Here is a 25,202-nt window from a genome sequence, read left to right on the forward strand (position 1 = left end):
TTGACCAATCTCATTTCCTTCTATGACCAGGTGACCTATCACCTGGACAAGGGAGAAGAGATTGATGTCATATATCTTGACTCCAAAAAAGCCTTCCATCTGGTATTCCATGATCACCTCTTGATGAAACTAGCCAACTGTGGCCTTGGGTCCACCATGATCCACTGGCTGGGAAATTGGCTTCGTGTTCAGACCCAGAGGGTTGTAATTGATGGCAGTCACTCATCATGATGTCTTGTGACCAGTGGGATCCCCCAAGGCTCTGTCTCTGGACCCATATTGTTCAACATCTTCATTAATGATGTGGACATTGGAGTCAGGTGTGAACTGGCCAAGTTTGCCGATGACACCAAACTTTGGGGCAAAGCATCTACGCCAGAAGACAGGCGGGTTATCCAGACTAACCTGGACAGGCTCAGCAAATGGGCGGACAAGAACCTGATGGCGTCTAACACCGAAAAATGCAAGGTTCTCCACCTTGGGAAAAAAACCTGCAGCATCCTTATAGGCTCAGCAGTGCTACGCTGGCTAGCACTATGGAAGAAAGAGACTTGGGGGTCATCATTGACCACAAGATGAACATGAGCCTGTAATGCGATGCTGCGGCTAGTAAAGCGACGAAAACGCTGGCTTGCATCCATAGATGCTTCTCAAGCAAATCCCGGGACGTCATTCTCCCCTTGTACTCAGCCTTAGTGAGGCCGCAACTGGAGTACTGTGTCCAGTTTTGGGTTCCACAATTCAAAAAGGATGTGGAGAAGCTTGAGAGAGTCCAGAGAAGAGGCACGCGCATGATCAGAGGTCAGGAAAACAGATCTTACAATGACAGGCTGAGAGCCATGGGACTCTTTAGCCTGGAAAAGCACAGGCTTAGGGATGATCTGATGGCCACCTATAAGTTTATCAGGGGTGACCACCAGGATCTGGGAGAATGTTTGTTCACCAGAGCTCCCCAAGGGATGTGACAACGTTGAATGGTCATAAACTACTACAAGACCTTTTCAGGCTGGACATAAGGAAGAATTTCTTTACTGTCCGAACCCCCAAGCTCTGGAACAGCCTGCCATCGGAGGTGGTTCAAGCACCTACATTGAACACCTTCAAGAGCAAAGTGGATGCTTATCTTGCTGGGATCCTATGACCCCAGCTGACTTCCTACCCTTTGGGCGGGGGGCTGGACTCGATGATCTTCCGAGGTCCCTTCCAGCCCTAATATGTATGAAATCTATGAAATCCCCAGTTTTATGTTTTGGTTTTAAAAATACACTTGATTTTTTTTCTGTATTGAGGGCTTCACCACAGTTCTGTAAGTAATGACAACTTAACTAATGACAAAGATAGCAGGAGGCTACAAATGTATCAGCAGCACTCCTTTGCTTTAAACAGATGTTGTATTTGAGACTGTTCTGGTTGGTCTGAGTTAAAACTGAGGACAAAAGAGGAGCTTAACACACACACAGAGTTTACAAGCTGTATTGCTATTACTCTTCCTCTGACTTGGCAGGGTATGCAGCCTAATAGCCTTGTCTGGGAACGACTGGCAATTGAGTAAATGAGCCACAATTAACTTATAGGGCATGTCCAGACATTACACTTAGACTGGTATAAGTGAACAGAAATTATTCTAACCCTGTAACCATACAGAAGATCAGCACACATCGGCCGAACTAAAAATGGCACAAATAGTTTAAGATGGACCTGGTATGGTAGACCTGGTCCTTGATAATGAAGGAAGGAACGATGACAGCACTCATGACAAAATTAGGGACACCAGGAGCATAACACCTGCTTTCCGTCATCTGAGGGAGGGGGGTTGTGGAAGATGCTCGTATTGTGGGCACTGCCTTCCCAGTCAGCAAAGATGTGGGTAAAGTAGCCCTGGTGGTCAACAATGCTCTGCAGGATGACAGAGAAGTAACCCTTGTGGTTGATGAACACCTGGATGCCCTGGGGTGAGCAGAGGATGGGGTTGGGGGTGCCATTCCTGGCCCCCACCCAGTTGGGGAAGCCCACGTGGCAGAAGCTGGTGACCACCTCCTGCTGGTTGACTAGGAGGATGAAGCAGTTGGCCAGGACATCTGGATGACCAGGCACACCTCCTGGATGGCCTCTCTGGCTGTGAACTTGCTTATGCCAAACTGGTTGGCAATGTAGCAGAGGTTGCTGGAGGTGGCCAGGTTCAAGCTGGCAATGGCCACCCACTTCTGCAGAGTGAAGTCCTGGCATGCAATGTGGGGAGCCAGTGACAGTATCCACGAAGATGGCCCAGCACATGAGGAAGGTCTGCACATAGAGTTCATCTTCCCAGGTGTACAGGAAGATCCTTTCTTACCTCTTGCTGCTGGTGGTGCCACCCCAGAATCAGTGCTTGACAGTCTGGAAGTGGTGCCAGAGCACCCCAGCATTCCATGGCATCTTGGGTGGCCTTATCCTTAGCGACCACATGAAAGTCAGTGGCCCAGTCTAAGACAATTTGGCTAGCACAGGGTATGGTACGTGGCCCTGCAAGGGACATCAGGCTGCTGACTCAGGGGCAAGAAGCTGCATCCCATGTTGACCAGCTTCTGCATCATATCCAAATGGATGCACATGATGTTCCACAGTCTCCTTCAAGAGGCATGCAGGGTGACAAGCAGGACATGCCGCAACTCCTGGGTCTCTGCTTCGGCACAAGTGGTGGGGCACCATAGCAGGGTGCAAGCAAGCCAGAATATGGAGGCACATGCAATTCACAAGGGGGGACCCTTGGTCTGGGGCTCTTCTGGAAGGCTCAGGACAGGACACAGGGGAAGGGTCCACAATGACTTGGTAAGGGGTTTTGGAGTGTGCTTGCCCATGCCCAACAACTATTTAGGAGTGGCCCAGGCACTCAACTATACTTGGCAGTCTCTGGCAGCCTGGGAAGCCCTCAGAGCATTCTTGGAGGCATGTGGCAGCACGCCCCACCACCACCTAGGGGCCTCGGCCAACACAGGCTGTCTGCATGCCCCATCATCCCACAAAGGGAAAATGTGTATGGTGTTCACTCCCAATCTAAACTAGACCACTTTGTTACCATATTTGCCTATTACCTTGCTGTGTGCTCCTTTATTAAGGATACTTTTTTAGCATCTTGGTAATTTTATTAATGTGCTGTTAATGTTACTTGTGTTTTTATACGGAGTTGTATATTTCCATTCTGCAAGTCTTTACACTCAATGGGGCTATCTTGCAGGACTCAGTTTCAGTGGGGGTGGGTTCCTTCAGTCACTAAATCAGTTATACACACAAACACACACAAATTAACGTGACATGCCTAATTTGGCCATGTTGATCAGTATGGACTGGCTGACACCCTCATATGCCAAGAATCAGTTCATCAGAGCAACAATAAACTGCAGTCAGACACAAGCACACAGGTAAACAGACTACTTCTGAATCCGGCTGGGTGTCCAGCAGACACCCTCATGGGCCAGCACTCAATTTATTAGGGCACGTCTGAGCTAAACTGGGTCAATCAGCCTGTACAAACCGATCCCCTTATGTGTTTCAAACTCCGCACATCTCAGTCTTTAGCCTCTTGATGAGCAGACCCCACAGTATTTTTGGGATTCACAGGGATCTTTAGCTTAGGTAAAAGAAGTGTTACTGCAGAGCAAGTGGGGAAGGAGAGGTAGAGAAGGAAAAATATACCCAGTTACTACCAGTTTGACTGTAAAAGTTATTTATTGCTAAGTATATGAAACATATAATGGTACTAGTAGTAATAGACATGCAAAGGAAAAACAAACAATCAGTTACAGTTTTACTCTAGTTTCACTAAGTATTTGGGGAAACTTAGCTCAAGCTTAACTAATACAGTTTAGGTTCATAAATTTATGCCTAGAGAGAAGAGAGAGAGAGCAAGCGCTGGGATCTCACCAGTTTAAGGCACTCGGGTTTCAGTGCTGACAGGTAAAGTTCTTAGCACAATCCTTTAAGGGAGACGATCTGTTTCTTCCAGCTTCTCGAGAACAATAGCGGATGGTATCAGAGAGAATTTCTTCTTGAAGCACACACACTGCTGCTTTTTTAGAGATTTTTATACCCTTAGTTCAGCTTTTACAAAGCATTCTTAATGCTAAATCATTGTCTTTTCTCTTGACAAGGGGTTATGTGGTTTGGAACATTTAAAAAAAACTGATACTCAGGAAAACATAAGGTTAAGGAGGAACCAGACACTTAGGAGCCAGCTTGAAATTCCTATGGATAGCAAATATACTGATGGGATATCTCATGATTTCTTCAGAAACAATAGATAGCTTGCAGCATCAAGGTTTTGGATTTTTACTTGTTGTGAACAAGCCTCAGCTTAGCATGACTTTTCCAGATCTTACTATAGTCTTTTAACAGACTTAAGGCAATTATTGGAGTGTTCATAACCTTTTGTGGAGAGGACTTCTACCACTCGGGAAAATTATTACAACACTTGTGGCCAGGGCTCCAGTGGCCTGGAGACTGTGATGGACCCTTTAGTGTTGTTTAAATGTTGCCCATACCCACTTTGACTCTGTTTCTTTGCCTCCGTATTCTCTAACCTGGCAACCGAGTTTTAGCCAATCAAGTTTAAATAGGCTTCCCATAGCGGGACCAGGGAATGTACAGCCCAAGATGCCTATTAAACTTTACTTCTGCTTGGGGGGGGGTCTTTTGTAAATTCAGATTAGAACTGGTCTAAGAAATGCTGAGCTGGGTGTGTGTAAATGTGGGTTGATTAGCATTTGGAGCACAGATTCCCCAACATGCAGTGCTCTCCTGCTTCTCTGATCCCAGAATTCACTGTGGTCTCTGCTTCGGCGTTCTGTTCTCCATCTCCCATGTAAATGAATCGTCATCTGGTTCCATCTTGGATGCAAATGAGACCTAGGGCAGTTGCTCCCTTATCTGGAGGGCTTTGGATATGTCTCCCACTGCATCTTAATCAGTTTTGTTTAGGTTGGGGGGGGGTGGAATTTTTTGCGAGTCGGACAGTCTGCATCCTGTGTCAGGGTTCCCCAAGAACACGGAGCTGAGAGGTAACAACTTAGAGAAAACCATGTAATTTAGATGAGTTCCTCCTCTGGCTTTTTGAACATCTGTACATGGCCTTAGACTACACAGCACTGTCCCGTGGAAAAAGTGGCAGCACATTTTATCTCACATACTTCACAGGTACAGATGGACTGGTTACTTTGTAAGATCCCAGGACAAAAGGCTTTTTCCCAGGATAAATACTATTTTATGGATGTTTGGGCTTTAACTCAGCAAGGTAGGGATTTTCAGAAGTAGTTGCCACTGTCCTAAATACACTCATGGGGAGAGAAGCTATGAGTTTTTTTGAATCCGATGCAGTTCTAACTTTAAGCAAGTGAATATTTTCATTGATGTCAGTGAGATAACCTACCTAAGTTTAGTATGTTACTAAATCAGGGGATGATGCTGGTTTTCTTGGTGTCTAACTTGAAGAAAAACTTCTGTCCAAAGGTTCAAATGTATAGCTAAGGTGCATGGTGAAAGTAATTTTGTCCTGGGGAAGGGTATACTTTGAGGGTTAAAATTAGAGTATATCTCCACCATAGTAACTTCAGCTTGTGTGGACATATCTGAGCTAGCTTTATACAAGCTGCCTGAATATTGTGGGAAGTATAACCATGGTGGTATGGATTTCAGTATAAGCTAACTGACCAAGTGTTTGCCAGTCTTCCTGGACAGGTTTTTTAGCCAGCACTGGTTTTCAAGCTGCTGCAACTACATGATAGTCAGTATCAAGCTAGGTAGCTAATTCAAAACTAGCCCAGGAGTGTCAACACATGATAGCCACTACCATAACTGTACTATAGAGATACTTTTAATGTATCTCTATAGTACAGTTGAAACTATGAAACTATAACAAGATAAGAATCCGTTAATTAAGGAAGGAAAGGCCCAGGCATAAGGGAAAGTCCTCCCTATTTTTTTCTTGATTTCTTCTTTTTCTCCCCAGGGAGAGGGCAAAGTGGGGGTTGGGAGACATGAGCTAATCATGCCAGGAGTTAAGCATCCTCAGCTTTCTTTGATAAATGGTCTTCATCTGCAGTGGGGACTCAGACATCCCTGTTCCACTGAATATTTCATTGCTTAATATTAAGTATTCAGTGAAGCATCCAAATCTTCCATTTCCCTGAAAGTACTGTAACCACATATGCTCACTCGCTCTCCCTCTCTGTGGCCCAATTAATATTTAATTATGCCACATTAAATGGAACATCATCAATAGAAGGGATGGTATTTATTTCAGAATATGCAGTCTTTTGAGGATTAACGTACTTTTCTGGAATGTGTAGGACTTGTTCAAATATCATTAATCAGAGAAGGGAATTGAACCCACATCCTCAGTGAGTGTTCTAATCACTGAGCAGCTGCAGAAAATGGAGCACTATCTCCTGCTTCTCTGGCTCTATTTTGTGTAGACACAATTTGTTAGGCATGTAACAGGGTGTCCTTCCAGGGATGGCCATGAAGTTCCCGGAAGCCCTCCTAACTTGTCCACTCTGCTCACTGTAGGCAGTTACCCTTTTTATTGCCCACCACTCCTTGCTGTAATTGTGTGTGTGTGTGTGTGTGTGTGTGTGTGTGTGTGTAAGGGAGGCTGCCCAAGGGCTTCCCACTCTTCTCTCACTCACAGGACCACCAGGTGCCTGTGGTGCCCACCTTATGGGCTAATTCCGTGGCTTCAGTTTGGCCCTACACCATGCCCCATGCCTATCAAGTGTTACCACTCTTTGATTTTCACCTGATATCGCTCAGACTCTCACCATACTCAGACCCCCTTCTCTGGTCCTATATACTCAGCCCCTCTTTCTGGGCTCTGAACCCCTCTCTGGGTCTTGAGGAATCTCCTCCTGCCCTTATTTCCTCTCCAAACTGCTGGCCGTACTCTCCCTGCTGGCTTTCAGGAGCTGCAACCACCCTGCAGAGCTGATATTCCCTCAGTGGTCTCCAAGTGAGGAAAAGTTTGGCAAGCCCTAGCCTATTCATCTTGGAGCTGGAGCTTACATCCTTCCAAAGCCCAGCCCTTTCCTAGTCAGGTAAGGCAGACACAATTTGTTAGGCATGTAGCAGGGTGTCCTTCCCTACCACATTACCTGAAGGCTGCTTTCCAACCTGCCTTTCCTTCTGCCCTGCCAAAAGGTGTGCTCTGCAAATATACTTTAAATTGAGATCCCATCCAAGAAAATGGCAAAGGTACATACAATTATAAACCTTGAGGCACTTTGGGGCCTGCCTAGGAGGAAAACTTTAGGTACCTAGAACTTTTGCTATTGTTAATGTAGGCACTTACAAACTTTAGACACCTCTTGCATTAAAGAGAAGCTTGGGAAGATTCTGAGGATCTAAATTCTGAATATAAGTCCCAAAAATGGAAGTAAGGTAGCTAAATTCTGTCATGAATTGAAGCCTGAGCAGTGAAATACCTTTGAAGATTTGGGCCCATGTTACTGGCAGTGTTCTCTGTTACTGAAACAAGATTTATAAAGGTCCAGAAATGTATCATTTGTATTCAAATTCAGTTTAATCATTTACTTATAATTAATTAATTAATTGGACACACGAAGGAAGCAGAGCATGTGTTAATAAGTCATGAATAAATGAAGGTCTATCCCATTTTTCTGACCTAGAAAATAAGTAGAATTGGTATTTCTATTTTCACCTATTTATTATTTCATGCCTGTGGAAAGTATCTTTTTTAGAATTAATACGTATGTTTCCAAACCACAGAAATGCATACTTGCATCTGAAATATATTTGATTCTCTCATGTGTTTGCTGCATTACAGGTCATGGATTAACAGCAGTAAAGGAAAAGGCAGGAGCCACCCTCCGAATTCACAATTCTAACTCAGCATCTTCAGAATCTGCCCAGCCCCCTGGAACTGAAAAAATCACCCCAAGTATACGTAAGTGGTTCAGTGGTCCAAACTAGACAAAAGGCCTTGACAAATTGTAAAATTTATACAATTTGGGAATTCAAAGATTTTGATAACAGAATTCAGTCATTCAGTTTCTTGGGATTTATGACCTGCAGTATTCAAAATGCATTATGGCTTGTATTTTTTAGAAGCAGAAGATGCCACAGATCAGAATTCTACTGATGTTTTGTCATCATCTCCTTCATCTGGATCACGTGGGATGTTGTCAACAATCACTAATGTTGTTCAGAACACGGTAAGTAGTTAAAATATGCCTTCATTTGTGTCTTCTCAAGTGTTTCTATGTGCCCTTCCTTGTAAGTACTAGCAAGTCATATTTGAGAAGGAGAGGAATTCTGTGACTGGTTGAAAAAACTGTTTTTGAACATCTTTAATATGTTCAGGCAAAAAATAACTAGCAAAAATAATAGTTTAAAGTACAGCAAAGAAAATTTCCAACTTAAGATAAACACTAGGCTAGACTCATCTGGAAGGATGTCTGGCTTCTAAACTACAGATAGCTATGCAAACTCCTGGGAAATCAGCTTTGTGCAGATATGGTGACTTCATGTGACTTTTATTAAAATCAACTCATTCATGATTAATTTTGCTAGGAGGGATTTTGATATTTTTGCTGATAGGTAAAAAAAGACAATGCGAGATTTGCTTGCTTCAAGCTTTTTTACTTGAAATGTTCCATCTCTGATTCCTCCCTACCTCACTTCTCTGCCTAGTCTTACATCTCAGATCAGCCCTCTCACTATCTAGCTATTCTAATGCCATCTGAAACTCAATGTGGCAAAAGCTTTCTTGCTTTTCTACCATCTTCCTCATATATTTCCCTGTCACCCAGGCTCACAATCTATGTATTACATTGCAATATATTTCTTTCACTCATTCTCAGCATCCAAGTTCTGGTTAAATCCTATTGTTTCTTCCATTACATTTTCAACATCCATTCACATGCCATCTTATTCTCCTCCAAGTCATACAAAATACTGCCACTGCATTCATTTTTTTCTGGGCTTTTTGCACTGTGTTCTAGTAAGAAACTGCAGAAGCTTGCAAGCAGCAGCTGGGGTGCATAGTAGGTTGACTGTCCTTTGTACAGATTTGTTGAGGGGAGTGGGGTTCCCTTTCAATATGTATCCAGCTGTTCTTAGCACACCATGAATATATTTTCCTGCCTCACCTGCCTCTCAAAGTTAAAGTTTCTGGGATCATGGGAAGACTTCCAGTGACCATTCCTAAAGGGTTGTACTGGGGCCACCAGAGTTGTAGCTACTTAGCATTTGCTCATGCTGGGGAAGATTGTCTGAGCACTGAAGAAGCCAGTCTGCATGAAAAAGAATAAGGAAGGTGTGCCTATATGAGTGTTGAAAGTCCAAGAAAGCTCTTATATTATGCTAATCAGTTTTATGAGAGGAGGATGGACATTTTAGGATCCTTCCCTGGTAATGTAGTAACTTTTGTATCTAACCAAGGACATTTTCCTTCAGTGTTCTGCTGTTGACAGCCAGGACAGTCTCAGCCTCTGAGACCTTGGGGAAGTTTCCCACACTGAACTTAGCACTTCAAAATATGTCAGCATGGAGTCTGAACTGATAACAAAGCTATTAGCCTGTGAAGCCTTCTGTTCCTATTTGTCCCCTGCCACCTGTCCCCCATCATTTACCCCCCTTGTGTCTGCCTTCCCCAGCCTCAGGCCCTCCCTTGCCCTCCTTCCTCCATCACCCCCTTTCTCTCTTTGGGCTGCTTCTTCCCCCTGCAGCCTTGGGTCCTCACCCCTTACATCTGCTATGGCACCAGCAGGCTCCATCCCAATGGCAACCTGGGGCACTAAGCACAGCTCCCACTCCGCGCCGTAGCAGCAACATGGAGTTGGCACTGCTACTACAGGGCTTGGCTGGTGCTTCAGGCTGCAAGGATGGAGCCTGCTGGCACTAAAGCAAAGGTAAGGAGGAGTATAGTAGTGTTGGTGGGGAGAAGCAGTCCAGGGGAAGACTGGGTGCAGTGGATTCCTGAGGCTGCAGGGAAGGAGTGGAGGGCGATACAGAGGCAGTGGAGGGCAGGCAACAGTTGTGGCTGTGGTCCAGACCCACAGCTGAGGCCAGAGCTGGAGCCACAGCAGCTGCCTGCCCCCTGCCGCCTCATACTCAGTTCTGGAATGAAGAACCTTTTCCCCTATGTTAAATGGAGGAAAGGTATTGTCTTTTAATTGAGTAAGTATGATACATTGTCACAGTTCATTTGCAGGTATTAGATAAAAAAATCAGTTGCATGAGAGGTTCGTAACAGACCTTTACTTCAGCCTTTCTATTCATAGCATTTGCTCTATTCTGCTGCATGCCATCAAAAGAAGAATCAGAGCCACCCACATGTACAAAATGAAGGTGGCTTTTTTTCTAACTTTTTATTAACAATACTAATACTAAAAAAAATGTTATTAGGCATATTTTTTATGGGCAACAAGCTATTAAATTTCATACAATGTAAGTTTGTTTTTGTTTCATTAAATTGAAAAGCTTTTATATAGAACTTTTTCTTCTGGAAAACATATTCAAAGCAAATCAAGGTGATTAATGGTGTCATAGATCCTATTCTTAGCCAGGGTGGGGAAGCTATAGGGAGCTGAATATTCAGAGTGTGTCAGCAAAAGCACCATTTTCTACAATTTCACATTAACAAATAATGTGAAGAAGATAACCATGTTGCATTGTTTTATATGCAGGGCAAAAGTGTCTTATCTGGTGGCCTAGATGCTTTGGAATTTATTGGGAAGAAAACCATGAATGTCCTGGCAGAAAGTGATCCTGGATTTAAGAAAACAAAAATATTAATGGAAAGAACAGTTTCCCTATCTCAGGTTGGTTTGCATCAAACCCAGGTCTTACCTCAGTTGGAGACTACTGAGCTAGATTTTCCAGTTAAACAGACACAGGGGTTAATTTATTGGAATAGACTATGGCTCAGTTTTACACATAACATTTATGCGTTGTGTTGTACCCATTTTTTTCTCAGTAGGACTACAAATTATTATGTCTAGTACAATCAGCACTTACACATAAGGATGTGTATAACTAATCTTTGTAAGATACTGTAAATGATGATAAATTACTGTATTTTGAGATGTAATCAAACCCTTCAGGGTTTCTAAACAGTTATAAGTGTCTGCTCACCTCACCTACTTAGTTGTAATACTTTACTTAACAATTCATAGATTTATAGATGTTAGGGTCTAGAAGGAGCCTCACAAGATCATCAAGTCCCCCCCCCCGCACTTGAGCAGAAGAGACTGCTGGGGTCAGATGACCCCAGCAAGGTGCACATCAAGTTGTTTTTCTAAAGAACTCCAGGGTAGGTGATTGTACCATATCTGGGGGAAGTCTGTTTTAGACCCTAGGCTCTCAAATCATAAAGAAGTTTCTCCTTATGTCCAGTCTAAAGCCATCTTCAGGCAATTTGTATCCATTTGGTTCTTGTCTTCCTCTGGGATGCCTTGGTGAATAGATGCTCCCCCAGGCCCTGAAGTACACCCCTTATATACTTATAGGCTGCCATCAAGTCCTCTCTAAGTCTTCTTTACTCCATGCTGAACAGCCCCATGTCCTTCAGCCTCTCATATGAACTGCTCTCCAGACCTCTAATCATGCGCGTGGCCCTCCTTTGGACTCTCAAGCTTCTGCACACCTGAAGTGCAGTGCCCAGAACTGGATGCAGTAGTCCAGCTGTGGTCTCACCAAGGCCAAGTAGAGTGGGAGGATGACATCTGTGGAAGAAATCAAACTTCACATTGTGGTTGAATCAGAACTGACAGAGCCAGTTTTTCTTTATTTAGGGCTATACTGTGATCACAGGGAGAATTTCATACAGCAAGGGGAATCACCCACTTGTCTGCTTCAAAGGATTTCTCAGACTCTTTAAGTTTACAAGCATATTTATACTTAAGACAGAGAAAGAGAAAAAATACAACCTTGGAGAAACAAAACGATGGTAAATCATGCAGACATGCAGGCAGTTTACTTAAAGAAAACATCTGTTTACAGGGTAATATATCTAAACTGAACAAGGCATGCAGGAATCCTTATCTCAGAACATGTAACTGAAATAAGCAGTATCAGCATTTCTGGTCTTTGTCTGTTTTCCTAGTCAAGTAGGCCAGAAACACACATCCTTAGTTTTGCTTGAGATGCATCGATAGATACATGCCAGTGTTTTGTTCACTGTGTCAGCTACAGCATCACATTAGTGACTCATGTTCATTCTGTGGTCTGTCATGACCTGCAGGTTTCTTTTAGTTGTGGTGCTAGCAAGCGTAGCACCGCCAAGCCTGTAAGTGTGTTGCAGATTATTTGTCCCCAGATGGAGCACTTTACATTTCTCTGCGTTAAACACCATCAGGTTTTGATCCGCCCACCTTGCAAGCCTGTCCAGGTTAGCCTGTATCCCCAGCCTGTCCTCAAATGTGACCGCACTCCCCTATAATTTGTGGTGCGGTGGCCGTAAGCAGAGCAAGGAGGGGTAGGAGTGGCTGCACACGGAGCAGCTGCAGCACAGGGTGGTGGGTGGCAGTGGCGGCCACTGTGGGCAAGCTTCCCCACTGCCTGTGTCTAGCTGGCCAGCCAGAAATTCCAATTAATAGAGTGTTCCGGTCACTCAAATCCCAGATAACAGAGATTTTACTGTATATGACATCAGTCACAATGAGTGATAATGGAATAAAGCGTAAATTTTATTGGGAAAAATTAAAACAGTGAAAAAATATTATTTATTTTTCTCAGTATCCTCAGCAGCACACACTAATCTTACATAGCAGTCAAGTCATGAGTCATGTGCTTACAAGTTAATCTGAACATTGTCATTGCTGGTTCAAGTTACTTTAGATCTCCACATACAGATATGCAGTAACTACGTGTAACTTTTGATGACTCCAATACTATTACATCATTATACAGCATAGAAGGGATGCAGAGAGGCTGTAAATAAACACAGATGGACTTAGATGGTATTAAAACTACTTTTAGTAAAATTAAATGAGATCTAACAGTAGGCATTAAACTTTTTTCTGCTTGTAGAATATAATGTTGCAGTGAGATATTTTTCTCTTAAAATTTCATTTTCAACATCTACTACTGTAAGCAGAAATGGATTGGAGGTTAAAAGCAAAGTAATTCATGTTAAGAACATTCTCTAATTGTACCCTTTATGTATATATTATGACAGCAATACACACATAGCCATTACCAATAAAGTAGAATATAAATACCAATAAAGTAGAGATATAAAATGCTACAGCCTCAGTACTGTCATTGATGTAACTGGCATGTACATCTGATTGCAGGATCAGCTTAAGCTTTATGTAAGGTATTTCACTTACAACATTCCCAGGCAGTTCATGATATAAGAATACTACAACTCTTGTAATGAAAAGGATTCTCTCAAGTAGTGTAGATTGAAAATGTGATGTACCTCAAAATTTAAAATGTGGGTGACTGCCTCCAAATTATAAGAATCACATTTTCAAACACTGAGGCCATAGCAGTGCAAAATATAAAGTCCCCATAAAAATAGCATATATAAGTATTAAAGGATCACTCCAAAACATCCTCAAAAGTATGGAGCACAAGTCTGAACCACCTCTATTATAAGACCTATGCTCATTAAGGTAATGATTTTTGCATGTCCAGTGGTTACTTAGGACAGCTTTCACTATACATGGAAATACCCCTTTTGGGTAGGGGCCTCAGCAGCAACATTCTGCAGAGTTTGTGCTCTGTTATAGGTGCTATAAGAGAGTTAGGCAGTCTCTGGAATAAAGACCTTTTTATTTTTCTTCCATTTTAAATGGTGGCCAAATTTATGAGGTATTACCTGTAGCAGATATTGCCTTCGAGGATATAAACAACATTATTTGCCCTTTTTAAGGATAGTTAATAACACCAAAAGGAAAACTAAACGTAGAGCACTACTTAAATATTTTATTAGAGAGGTTTATCAAAAAAGTTATGGGCATTTCAGATTAACATACCTACCTACAGTGCTGAAATTTTAGTCATAGTCCCAAATTTTATTACTACTACCTAGAAAAGATGAGGCTGAGAGTAATAAAAACCCAATTCCACAGTGTCGCCAATACACTAACCGGAATGATATATATATTTTACAGTTGTTGCGAGAAGCTAAAGAGAAAGAGAAACAGAGATTGGCCCAGCAAGTCACAGTCGAAAGGACAGCACATTACGGGTTGCTTTTTGATGAATTCCAGGGTTTGTCCCATCTTGAAGCTCTGGAAATTCTGTCTAATGAAAGTGAAGCCAAGGTACAGTATAAAGGCCATAAATTTGCAGTGGTTAGTGAAAAATTGTTCTCAAGCAGTAATCTCCCAAAACAATTCTCTTTTAAGTCATTACGGGTTTCCATTGACTTTAGGAGAGGTTGGATTAGTCCCAATGGGCAGTCCCTGGTCTCGGGCAGTCCATCTCAATAGAACTAGGATTTAGCACAATAGCTGAAAAAAATCAAGGAAACTTTGTATTTACAGTTCTAGTTGTTAAAACATTGTGTATTCCTTGTTTTTTGATGTGTGACCAGATATAAATATCCCCTTAAGCTCTGCCAGGAAACTCAATTATTTTCTTTTTGGAAGAGATTGATATTTATATCCAGGAACTCCAGAACAACTACTCCCAGAGGATAGTGAAATAAAATTGATTCCTGATTATTTATTCAATTTCTATCCCTGATTTATTGCATTGTTTTATTAGCGTGTACCCAAGATATAAATACTGGGTGTTTGCAATCTCTGTAGCAAATCAAGTTAAGAGCCATGTGCTTACAAATTCAGAGTTCTAGGAAGAATATAATCTGAACATTGTCACTGCCAGTTCAAGTTACTTTAGATCTCCATATACAGATATGCACTAACTGCTTTTAACTTTTGATGACTCCAGTACTGTAGCCTCACTCTTAGAGACATGCTTAAATTCATAATGTTATTATGACATCCAGCTTTTATTTCAAGTATTAGTTTATTAACTCTATGCCAAATTAGCTCAGGGGAGCCTTATTGCTCTCTCAGTACTCAGTTTTCTAAATAGTTCTCAAACTATCTTCCTCTGTGTATTTCTGTTTTTTAAAGTCCATTCTTCTTTCCCCTCTGAAAAAGGTTAGGGCACAGAACAGGGGTGGCCAACTTCTAAGTGACTGGTTGCATGCCCTGTAAGCCACACCAGTGGGAATCGCATGCTGTGCAGGCCGCACCAGCACAAACTACCAGCACTCCTGGCTGATCACCCAGTAGGCAATCCCATACTGCATTGCATTTGTACGCAACCTCCCACACCACCCCACAAACCCAGTCACCCTGGCCTCACCCACAGTCTGGCCCAGCTGCAGGCTGCCCTGCTGCACCATAGGCTGTGTTGTGCCACATCGCACCACCCTCCTCTTGGAATCAGGCAGGAAAAAGAAGCCAGAGAAGGGAAAGGAGACCCCAGATATTGCTACAGCCAGAGTGATTAGGGCAGTGGCAGCTGGGCAGGAGTGTGAAGGCCACAAATTAACTTTGCAGGCCACATGCAATTGGACAGCCCTGGCATAAAACATATTTAGCGTAAAGGCCCTCACTTTCTAAAATGGTCTAACACCAGCCTCCTATTTTTCTGCTACAAGTAAGTATAGGTCCAGATTAATAAAAGCTTGTTGCTTAGAGCCAGATTCTGTTCTACCCAGTTGGAATCCTTGGCAAACAGTTAATGCAAAAGATGGATAGGTCTTCCTTGCTGATTTTTTGTGACTCCATCCTAGTTATTACAAGTTATTACAAAAGTAGATGCATTAATGAATTTTCAATACCTGAGTGCAACAGAATCACACTTAGGTAGCTAAGTCCATTTAATTGTCCACTAGCTGGAACAGAATCTGGCCCCTACTCTCCCTCTAACTTTTATGTTTGAAGTGACTTCTAAGTCAAAATTATAAAGGTAAAACTAGAGGCTATTTTAAAGCAATGAACTACAAACCTTTTTTTTAAGTAATTAAAGCATCTGAATTTTAATCACACCCAAGACTGTTACTTTGAGTCTGTTAAGACCATGTTAATCTAAAGTCTGCTCTCCTTTATAATAAAATGCGTTAATCTCTTGGGAAAAGGTGTGTTTAGTACTGGAGTTTCAACTACTGGAGTTTCAGAGTTAGAAGCCTAAGTGATTTGAGCCAGAAACAATGTGGACACTAAAAAGAGATTCCTAGCTGAAGTAGGAAACAAGCTGTTTGTGGGAATTTGGCAGGACAGAGAGCTGTGTGTGAGGAGCACAGACTTTTAACAGCCAGTCCCAAGGTTTGTAGTTTTAATTTTCAAAATCTTTCATGGGCTTCAGCCAGACTCTCTAAGGGATAATGATCTGCCAGGAGCACTGAGTTATTCAGAACAGCTGAACTGTCTGTCAGTGTTGTGGGTGAGGCCAGTGGAGACAGGGAACAGGACTTGTACTCTGATGTTCCCTGCCACAAGTGTCCAGGTGGACAGTGAGCCTTCCTGTATTCTCTTCCTACTCATAACCTTCACCACAACCTTCCCATATAAAGGTTTCACCTTTAAATTACAGGTTTTTAAAATCCAAAGTATGTGTTCTGGGAGTAGGAAGAGACCTGAAGATATTGTAATATTGGAAAGGCATTATGGTCACCCATTGACAAAGTAAGCCAGTAGGTTAGATTGTAGCAGAAAGCCCCTTTTATACGTTTCCCTTCTGGACATTGATATAACAGAAGACCCTTCTTGCCTGAAACATTTTGTGCATTTGTTTTCCTTCTCAGTATTGGCAGAGACCTAGCATATTAATTGCATGGGTGTGGCAAGGCTCAGAGCAAGCCAGAAAGCTGAAGTGGCTTTCTGTAGAAGAAACCTAAAAACTACATCTACATATCAATTAAGCTCAGTGTTACTAAAGAAAACATAACTAAAAAGTCCATTGCAAAGACTGTAAATATATCCTGTGCTAACTTAACTCACTTACTGCTCCCAGTAGCCTTTTAATTTCACTACCTCACATTGCATTTTTATATATTTCTCACAGTGCATTTTCATATTTCATCTGTCTCATCTTTACCATGGAATTTTTTATTTATATTTTCTCTTTTAAACTCTTAAGGAATGTACTCCCTGTAGAATGAAGTTACACCCTGCACCGTTGTTGAAACTTCATTGAAATTGTAATTGTAAAGTAATAAAATCTGTTGAGTGAATGCAAGTGAATGATGATCATCAGTAGACAATAGCCTAGCCAAAGGAACTCCATTTTAATCAGGCTAAAGAACTGATTCCTGGAACTGAGCACTCACCCTGTGGACTATTCCTGTAACCCATGACAATACAGCCATTAAGTCAATAAGTCAAGGGTGGACTCCTGAAACTTCAGGTGCCAGCAGGCAGAGACCCCTGTGACTAACAGGTGTCAGGTACTATTCAAGACCCACATAGGACACCGACTTCTGGATTGGGTAGCCAAGATGATGCTGGGGGATCACACAAGTCTGCCAGAAAGGGATAAAAGGCAGTGAAGCATGACACTCAGTGGTGCCCTCTCATCCAGCACTTGACCTATCTAGAAAGAAGGACAAGTAGGCAACCCCCTTCTGGAGAAGACATCACCTTGAAGGAAGCTGACCATCAACAGCAGACTCCAGGGCCTCGAATAGGTAGATATACTGACACCAGTGCTCTCACAATAACTACAGCAGCTACTATACACTATACTACATGGGTTTGAATGAATGAGTGCGTGTATGTGGTAAGGTGACCAGTACTTTTATTGGTAACTTCACATCCCATTCAATAAACTAGAATTTATTATGATCCTGTGAGTTGGTCCCTTGTAGTCAACAAGATAAAAGATGTGAGTTCATAATGGGAGTTTATGTCTCTTTCTCAGCATAGCATCAGACAGCTTACGCTCAAATCAGCCATTACAATGAAGAAAAGGCCTAATTATGTTATGACTGATCATCATCATTTCTTTTTCAGATTCAGTCATTTTTAACTTCCCTTAATGGAGAGCAATTGGAAATTGTGAAAAATTATTTGATTGCTATTAAAGAGATCTTCATTCCAAAGGAATCAAATAGTGAAGATGGTCAAGAAAAAAAAGGTAATTAAAGAACTGCTGAGTTATCCCATGTGCAAACTATTAAATCTATGGGTTTAATTAAAAAAATTCAAGCTGACATGCCTTACTTAGTTCAGAGGAAGTGGACCACTGGTAGTGCACAAAGCCCTGGTAAGTGGTCCAAAGATCACACCAAACCCTCTCCTTTTCAGTTAAAAGTGTGATGAGGAGGTTCCCTGGTAGTCTGTGACAAATGCTAAGTGCTGATACTGGGTTTTAGTCCAAACCATCTAGGAGCTACTGCTGCATTGATAACAGATGTTTTGGAGTGAAATTTGTGTGTCACCTTTATACTGCTCAAAAAGAAACAAATAATGTGGAGACAAGAAAAGCTCAGGTGGTTATATGCTTCATTTTACCCTCATACTCTAACTAAAGTGAAAGATGCATACAGCATTGGATAATGAAGTTAGGGTTGATTATGGATTTTTTTTAATCTCAACAGAGCAAGCAAAATAAAAAGTAAAGGGCAACACACCATTAATTGACATTCAGGTTATAGATCCTGCTTATAAAATTATTTATGCACTGTAAACTGGCTGGCAGTTGGGATGAGTGATTTTGTGCTCTAATGGCCTAATCTAATATACTGAAGGGATGGAACGGTATTTTCTTTTGAGCGCTTAAGTGGCAGTTTTCTGGCTGGCTGTCTAGCTGGTTTCAACCACATTTTACATCTTGGTTGCTGAAGGCTATACACATACCTTCATGTAGGTAGCATTTTTGGCATTCAGCTAAAATTCTGCTGTTTAGACATGCAAAGGGAAATAGAGATCCATCCTAGTGATATTTTCATCCCTGCTCCAGTCTCTATGCCAGGTAAAAGGGACTGGAGTGGCATAAAGGGACTGTAAAGATCCCAGTTTCCTGTTGGAAAGGCACTGACAAGGCTGCTCTCCAGGGTTCCCCTTGCAATAGCTAATACATGGGTTGTTTAAGTAATAAGGCTAGAAATGGCAAGAGACTGTACACTGCACTGCAGAGATTATGGGCAGCATTGTGGTGCTAGGTCAACCCAAAGAGTTCACTGTTAGTTAGGCCCGGAGAGAGTGTAAATTATGCTAAGGGCCTCTAAACCCTAGGTAAAGCCAAAGTAGATGGCTACAAAGGTAGCTGAAAGCCAGGATAGCCTGTGTGGGGGTTGCAAGTTCTATGCTTAGCCTCTGGACATCAGTAGAAAGATTCCCATTGACTTAATTGGGCTTTACATCAGGCCCTTAAATTCTGCCTTGAAAATAGTTTTTTAATCTCTAAAGTCTTTTCCTAATCTCAGGGAAGCAGGCCCTTCTAGCCTAAATTTTTCAAAATACCGAGTGACATGTGACCAAGCATCTGAAACTCACCAAAGCAAACTCTTATTAAGAAAAATGTCTAGAGGTGGTTCCTCCTTAACACCTCAGGGTACTGGCAAATTCTGTTCTGCTGTGTCTGAGTTCTTATACTGCCCTCATCATTGGAGTATCTGAGCACTTTCTAGTAGTACATTAAACAACAGGAATCACATCTGTCACATGTGGTTTGTTGTCTCTCATGCTTTCCCCAAGTGGCGAATTGTGTGTGCTATGAAATGTTTTAGTTTAGTGGAGTTTTACTTTTGTGGTTTTTTAAATGTATGCCCTGCTATCTGTGTGTTAAAAGGCCATGTGGCATATGTTGTGGGACAGGGTGACATACGTGAGAGCTATTAATTCTTGGGACGGGTTCATTTTTCGATCTCAGAGCATCCTGTAAGAAAGCTATTTCTTTTGCACATATGAATTTTACCCTTATGGTAGAAAGTTCTGTTTTACCAGTGAAGCAAGGCTGTTGACCGTCATCCTTGTCTTGGATCTGTAGAGGGTCTTCTATATATACTAAGTCTAAAGCACAGCACTTTGAAGAGAAGGACCAAATCAAAAAGCATTTTTCATCATACAAAAGCAAATCAGACAAAGGGCCAAAACACTCCTTTCAGTGACAAAGAAATAACCACAAATGAAGTCTGCACACCTTGCAGTGGAGTCTTTAGAAAGTGAAACTGTTTCTTCAGGCTTCAGTAAAATCAACTGCTTTATTCATTTTCCTTAACCAGAGTAAGTACACAGAGTGTGATGTTCTCTCCTTTGCAGATGAACAGGAGTATTCCGCTGCACCATTTCCAACATACAGCCCACTTACAGATCTAGGCAGATCTGTACAGAGATCCACATACAAATTAAGAACAATGTAATGCAGCATGTGGTATGCTTCATTTATAATCAGTCTTGAAGTAGTGCACTGCATGAGCAGAAGTGCTGGAAAGACTTTCACATACAGTGGAGTCACATCATACGCGCATTTAACTTATGCGAATTCATCATACGCGTATGCCCCAGAGTGTCAGTTGTTTGTATTCAGCCTGCAGCTGCACCCCCGCAGAGCTGTGCACGGGGCCAGCAGCCCTGCTGGGAAGCTGTGCACGCTGGCCGGGCAGGAGTTTGGTGCAGGCTGCTCTGGGTAGGAGCAGCTGGATGGGGGAGGGAGCGGACTGTACCACTGGGCAAGCGCCCTGGTTCCCTCCCACCCCCAGCCAGCTCCTGGTACCTACCATGCGTGCACCCTGCAGCTGCCCCCCTGCAGCGCTGTTCACTGGGCCAAGCAGCTACATTGGAAGCAGCCCTGCTGGGAAGCTGTGCACGCTGGCTGGGCAGGAGTTTGGTGCAGGCCAGCTGATTTTCAAGGGTAATTTTGACTATACGCAATTTTTGCCTTACGCGCTGACTCTAGAACCTAACCTCCGCATAAGATGCGACTCCACTGTATTGCATAATCATGTCTGTCCACATATATTTATGGACAATTAAGGGACCAATGTCAACTTTTTTATTATAGGTTAATTTAAAATAATTCCACTTTCTGTTTTGTACCATTTAAATACTATGTACAATTTTATTTGGATACAGTTGAGCAGAAGAGATTTGACCTCACTAAGAAATTAAAATGTTTACTAACTGACAGTAGACAGAATTACAAAAAAAGAATGGAGAGAGAAATATCTGGCTTTCCAGAAATGGAGATTTTGGATTTACATTTTCTATTAAGATATATATATCATGATCACAAATAGATGTATTGAATCTCTTGAGGACATAATTGTTGACTGTTTTGGACTGCCATGGGTTACTGTGCAGCTTACAAACTTTCACACTAGGAGAGTGTTAAATATGAGTATATATGGGAACAAAGTAGATCTAGAATTATGGACAGTGGGAAAGATATCCTTTTCTATTAAATTGTGTTGGATAGTTTGAAAACCAGTAAAAATTAACATTTTCTGTAGGGCTTTACAGTAGAGTTGGGCTTGCACCTTGGTGATGATCACTTTCATGGAAAACTTGGATTGCTGTTGCCTCTCATTGTCATAATCATTTAACACACACACCATTGCACAGATGGTGCTCATGCTGCTTTACATTTCCTGTAGACAGTATCCTTGGTGGGTATCCACCAAAATATCTCTTTTTGATCAGAAAAAGACAGTGATGTCTTCAGTAAATCCAGAAGAGGGGGGAGAGGGGTTTCCTTAGTGTTTTTATTGAATGTAGCAAGTGTATAAAGCCCCATAAAACGTAAATAATTCATTTAATAGGCCCATAAAGGACAATAGTCTGTCATTTTAGATAACTATGATCCATTTGCATTTAATACTGCAAATGATTTGCATCTTTGTTCCCTCTGATAGAATAGTTTCTATTTCAGCCAGCTTTGGTTTGACAGTGTCTATAATAATTTGAGTTGTGTTTTTATCCTTCAGCTACTGCAGTTAATGTTCTTGTTCTCATTTACCAAACCGTATATAACTTTCTGGATTGCTCTGAAATGTGTCCTTTCAAGAGAAGAGTTTTAGTCCTTGGGTGGGGGTTGTTTGTCTGCTTGTCTGTTTGTTTTTAAATTGTTTACCTGAAATTATTTGCTTAGGTTCCTGCAATATTGTTATACCCAAACTATACTGAAAATATAAGGTGTTGCCAATTATAATAAACACACTTTAATCACCATTAAGTGCCTAGTGAGGACAAAGCATCCTTTAGCAACATATTGGCTGAGCATGGTCAAATTCATATCTTCACTACAAAGAAAAGCTTTGCTCTTAGCCCAGGTGAGCTAACACAAGTTAAAATCCTACTGAAGACAAGATTACAGATTTAACCCAAGTTAGTGATTCAGGTAAAGACCTATAGGGAAGCCTAATGTTTAACTTGATGGACTAAGAATTAACCACTTTGGGCTGCAGTAAAGTCCATGAGTAAGGACAGAAGTTACACATAAACCGATTTAAGTGATCAGAAACTGGTTTAAACCTGTGTGATGGGCTAGCCAGTAGCGGCCCCGGGGTTTTGAAAAGTTAAAAAATGATTGGTGGAGGGGATTTCGTTTTCCCCACCAATCAGGCTCTGGAAAAGGAGAAAGCTCTGGATATAGGCTTTAGTATACTACGTTCCTCTTTAATCCAATGTTAGATACTTTGGATGAGATACTTCCATCTATTTTATCACGGTTTTCTTCACAATTTTTTATGAGACTAGGCCAGTTCTTAATAAATTGTTCAAAACAACGAACCACAGAATTCTATCAAAACATCTTGAGGGAGAATTAGTTTGGATCCTCCTGCTCTCTTCAGTGAAGCTGAAGCAAAATAGTTGTTACAGAAGTATTTTGCAACTTTAACAACATTTTCTTTTATTCCTGAAGAAGTACTTAGGTCTTTGGCTAAGAGATGCATTAAATGAGCACTGCTGCCATATGTTATTAAGGAGCATTCTTCTGTTTCTTCTTCTAAATATCTTCTCATCTTTGCCACGTTTGCAGCATTGTCTGTGACAACTGTGCGTGTGACAGTCTGTTCACAGTGACAGTGTCATCTGTGACAGTTTGTTCACAGTTTATTACAGCTTTCACTGCCACTTCTTTTAAATATTCTGCTGTGTGGGCATTTCCTGACATATCTATTGTTTCTGAAAGATATGCAACCCCATCTTCTTTTGTCACACAGGCACATATTAGTGAATTGTGTACATTGCTCCATTCATCAATACTTAAATTGGCAAATTTCCCCTCATTATTTCTTGCACACTGTTCAAGTTCCTTCTCATACACTGCATCTAGCAACCTTCTACCAATGTCTGCTCTACCAGGTGGAGTGTAGCCTGGTCATAAGGACTCAACCACGTCAATGAAGTGTTTATTGTTAACAATGAGAAAAGGAGAATTTGTGGCATAAATTAACCAAGCAGTCTTTTCATCTATGGTGTCTTGTTGGTATTTGCTGGTCCCTAATACAAACCCATCCATGGTGGTGGTTTTACTGGATGATTGAAATCTTTCGCTTGCTATTGATACTTTGTTGTCTGAAATATGTTTAGTTGCAGCACTGCTGCTAAAAATACCAGCGAATGCCCATGTTTGATTGGTGGGTAACTTGATATGTGTGAGTGTGACAGAGCCATTAATTCATTTTTATGAGACCTATAAGTGTAGGTTGAGCATGTTTGTGATGAGATTTAATTGTAACTGTTATTTTTTTAATGAGAGAGAAATGTAGAATTTTATTGATGATTTAAAAAAAAAAATTATCGGTTTTTTGGGGGGTTTTTTTAAATCATTGATTTTTATCCACCCTGGGAGCAGAACAGTCCTGCTGGCCTGAGCCAGCACACAGCTTTGGCGGGACAGTTCCTGGTGTGGCTGCAGCTGGCTGTGTGCTACTGTGCCTCCCTTGCCTCTAGCAGCTCCTTCTCCTCCCACTGCTGCCCCTGCTTTCCTGTTCCAGGTGGCGGGGGGGCAGGATGCCTTCCACCCACTCCACCCATCTGCAGGGTCTGCTCATCATGCAGGGCAGGGAAGTGGATGGAAGGCAGCCAGGAGCTGGAGCCAGAGCTCCACACACTGGGCAGAAGCCACTGGGCTGAAGCTTCCTGCCTGCCCACCTAGAGTGGCACAGCAGGGGCAGGGGTGGTAGCAGCAGCTGGATGCGAGAGAAGCAGAACAGCCCCACCAGCCCCAGCCAGCATGCAGCTGCAGCTGGTTGGGTGTTGCACAATAATGAACAGTGGGTGCAGTATCTGCAGGCACATGAGCCCCTATAATGGGCAACCAGGGGTGACGCATAGGGGTGCACCACCTGCAAAAAGACATCGAAAAGACTGTTGGTGGTGCCTGCAGGCGGTCCCTGATTGCCCCTGGCTGCCACCACCACTGACACTGCCGGCGGTGCCTTTGGGTGGTCACCAGGAGCTGGAGCCAGAGCTCCATGCACTGGGCAGAAGCTGGACTCGATGATCTTCCGAGGTCCCTTCCAGCCCTAATGTCTATGAAATCTATGTGGGCCAGACCTGTCCCAGTGGGCTGCAACTCGGGCTGGAACCCAGCAGCCACCCAGATGAATGGCCAAAGAGGCTGGAGGGGGTATGGCTGTGCCGGTGGGAGCCCAGTGATGATGAGCTCCTGCAGACAGTGGCTTCTGCCCAGTGCATGGAGCTCTGGCTCCAGCTTCTGGCTGCCTTCCATCCACTTCCCTGCCCAGCGTGATGAGCAGCCCCTGCAGATGGGTGGAGTGGGTGGAAGGCATCCTGCCCCCCCGTCACCTGGAACAGCAAAGCAGGGGCAGCAGTGGGAGGAAGAGGTCGCCATGGTCAGCGCTCGCCACCCCCCTCGCCACTGAGAGTTCCAGCGGTGTCTGCAGGAGCTCATCATCACTGGGCTCCCACCAGCGCAGCCGTACCGCCCCCCCAGCCTCTTTGGCCATTCATCTGGGCGGCTGCTGGGTTCCAGCCTGAGTTGCAGCCCACTGTGACGGGTCTGGCCCACATAGATTTCATAGATTTCATAGACATTAGGGCTGGAAGGGACTTTGGAAGATCATTGAGTCCAGCCCCCTGCCCAAAGGGTAGGAAGTCAGCTGGGGTCATAGGATCCCAGCAAGATAAGCATCCAATTTGCTCTTGAAGGTGTTCAATGTAGGTGCTTGAACCACTTCCAATGGCAGGCTGTTCCAGAACTTGGGGGCTCAGACAGTAAAGAAATTCTTCCTTATGTCCAGCCTGAAACAGTCTTGTAGTAGTTTATGACCATTC

At 42.7% G+C, this 25,202-nt stretch overlaps 1 protein-coding gene across 7 annotated transcripts in view; it reads left to right on the plus strand.

Annotated features, from left to right (window-relative positions):
• The window catches only part of FAM114A1 (family with sequence similarity 114 member A1), a 69,592-nt gene that overhangs the window by 27,325 nt on the left and 17,065 nt on the right, over positions 1-25,202 (plus strand). For 6 of the 7 annotated variants that reach the window (XM_019553210.1, XM_019553205.1, XM_019553206.1 and 3 more), the window contains 5 exons: positions 7,814-7,933; positions 8,095-8,201; positions 10,677-10,811; positions 14,112-14,264; positions 17,970-18,093. In XM_019553210.1, coding sequence (XP_019408755.1) covers positions 7,814-7,933; positions 8,095-8,201; positions 10,677-10,811; positions 14,112-14,264; positions 17,970-18,093 — 639 coding nt within the window. The remainder of the gene's footprint in view (positions 1-7,813; positions 7,934-8,094; positions 8,202-10,676; positions 10,812-14,111; positions 14,265-17,969; positions 18,094-25,202) is intronic. The other variant, XM_019553204.1, reaches the window with a different exon arrangement.

This window comes from Crocodylus porosus, unplaced genomic scaffold, assembly GCF_001723895.1.
Source record: "Crocodylus porosus isolate Cpor-Errol unplaced genomic scaffold, CroPor_comp1, whole genome shotgun sequence".
In the NCBI taxonomy this organism is placed as follows: domain Eukaryota; kingdom Metazoa; phylum Chordata; order Crocodylia; family Crocodylidae; genus Crocodylus; species Crocodylus porosus.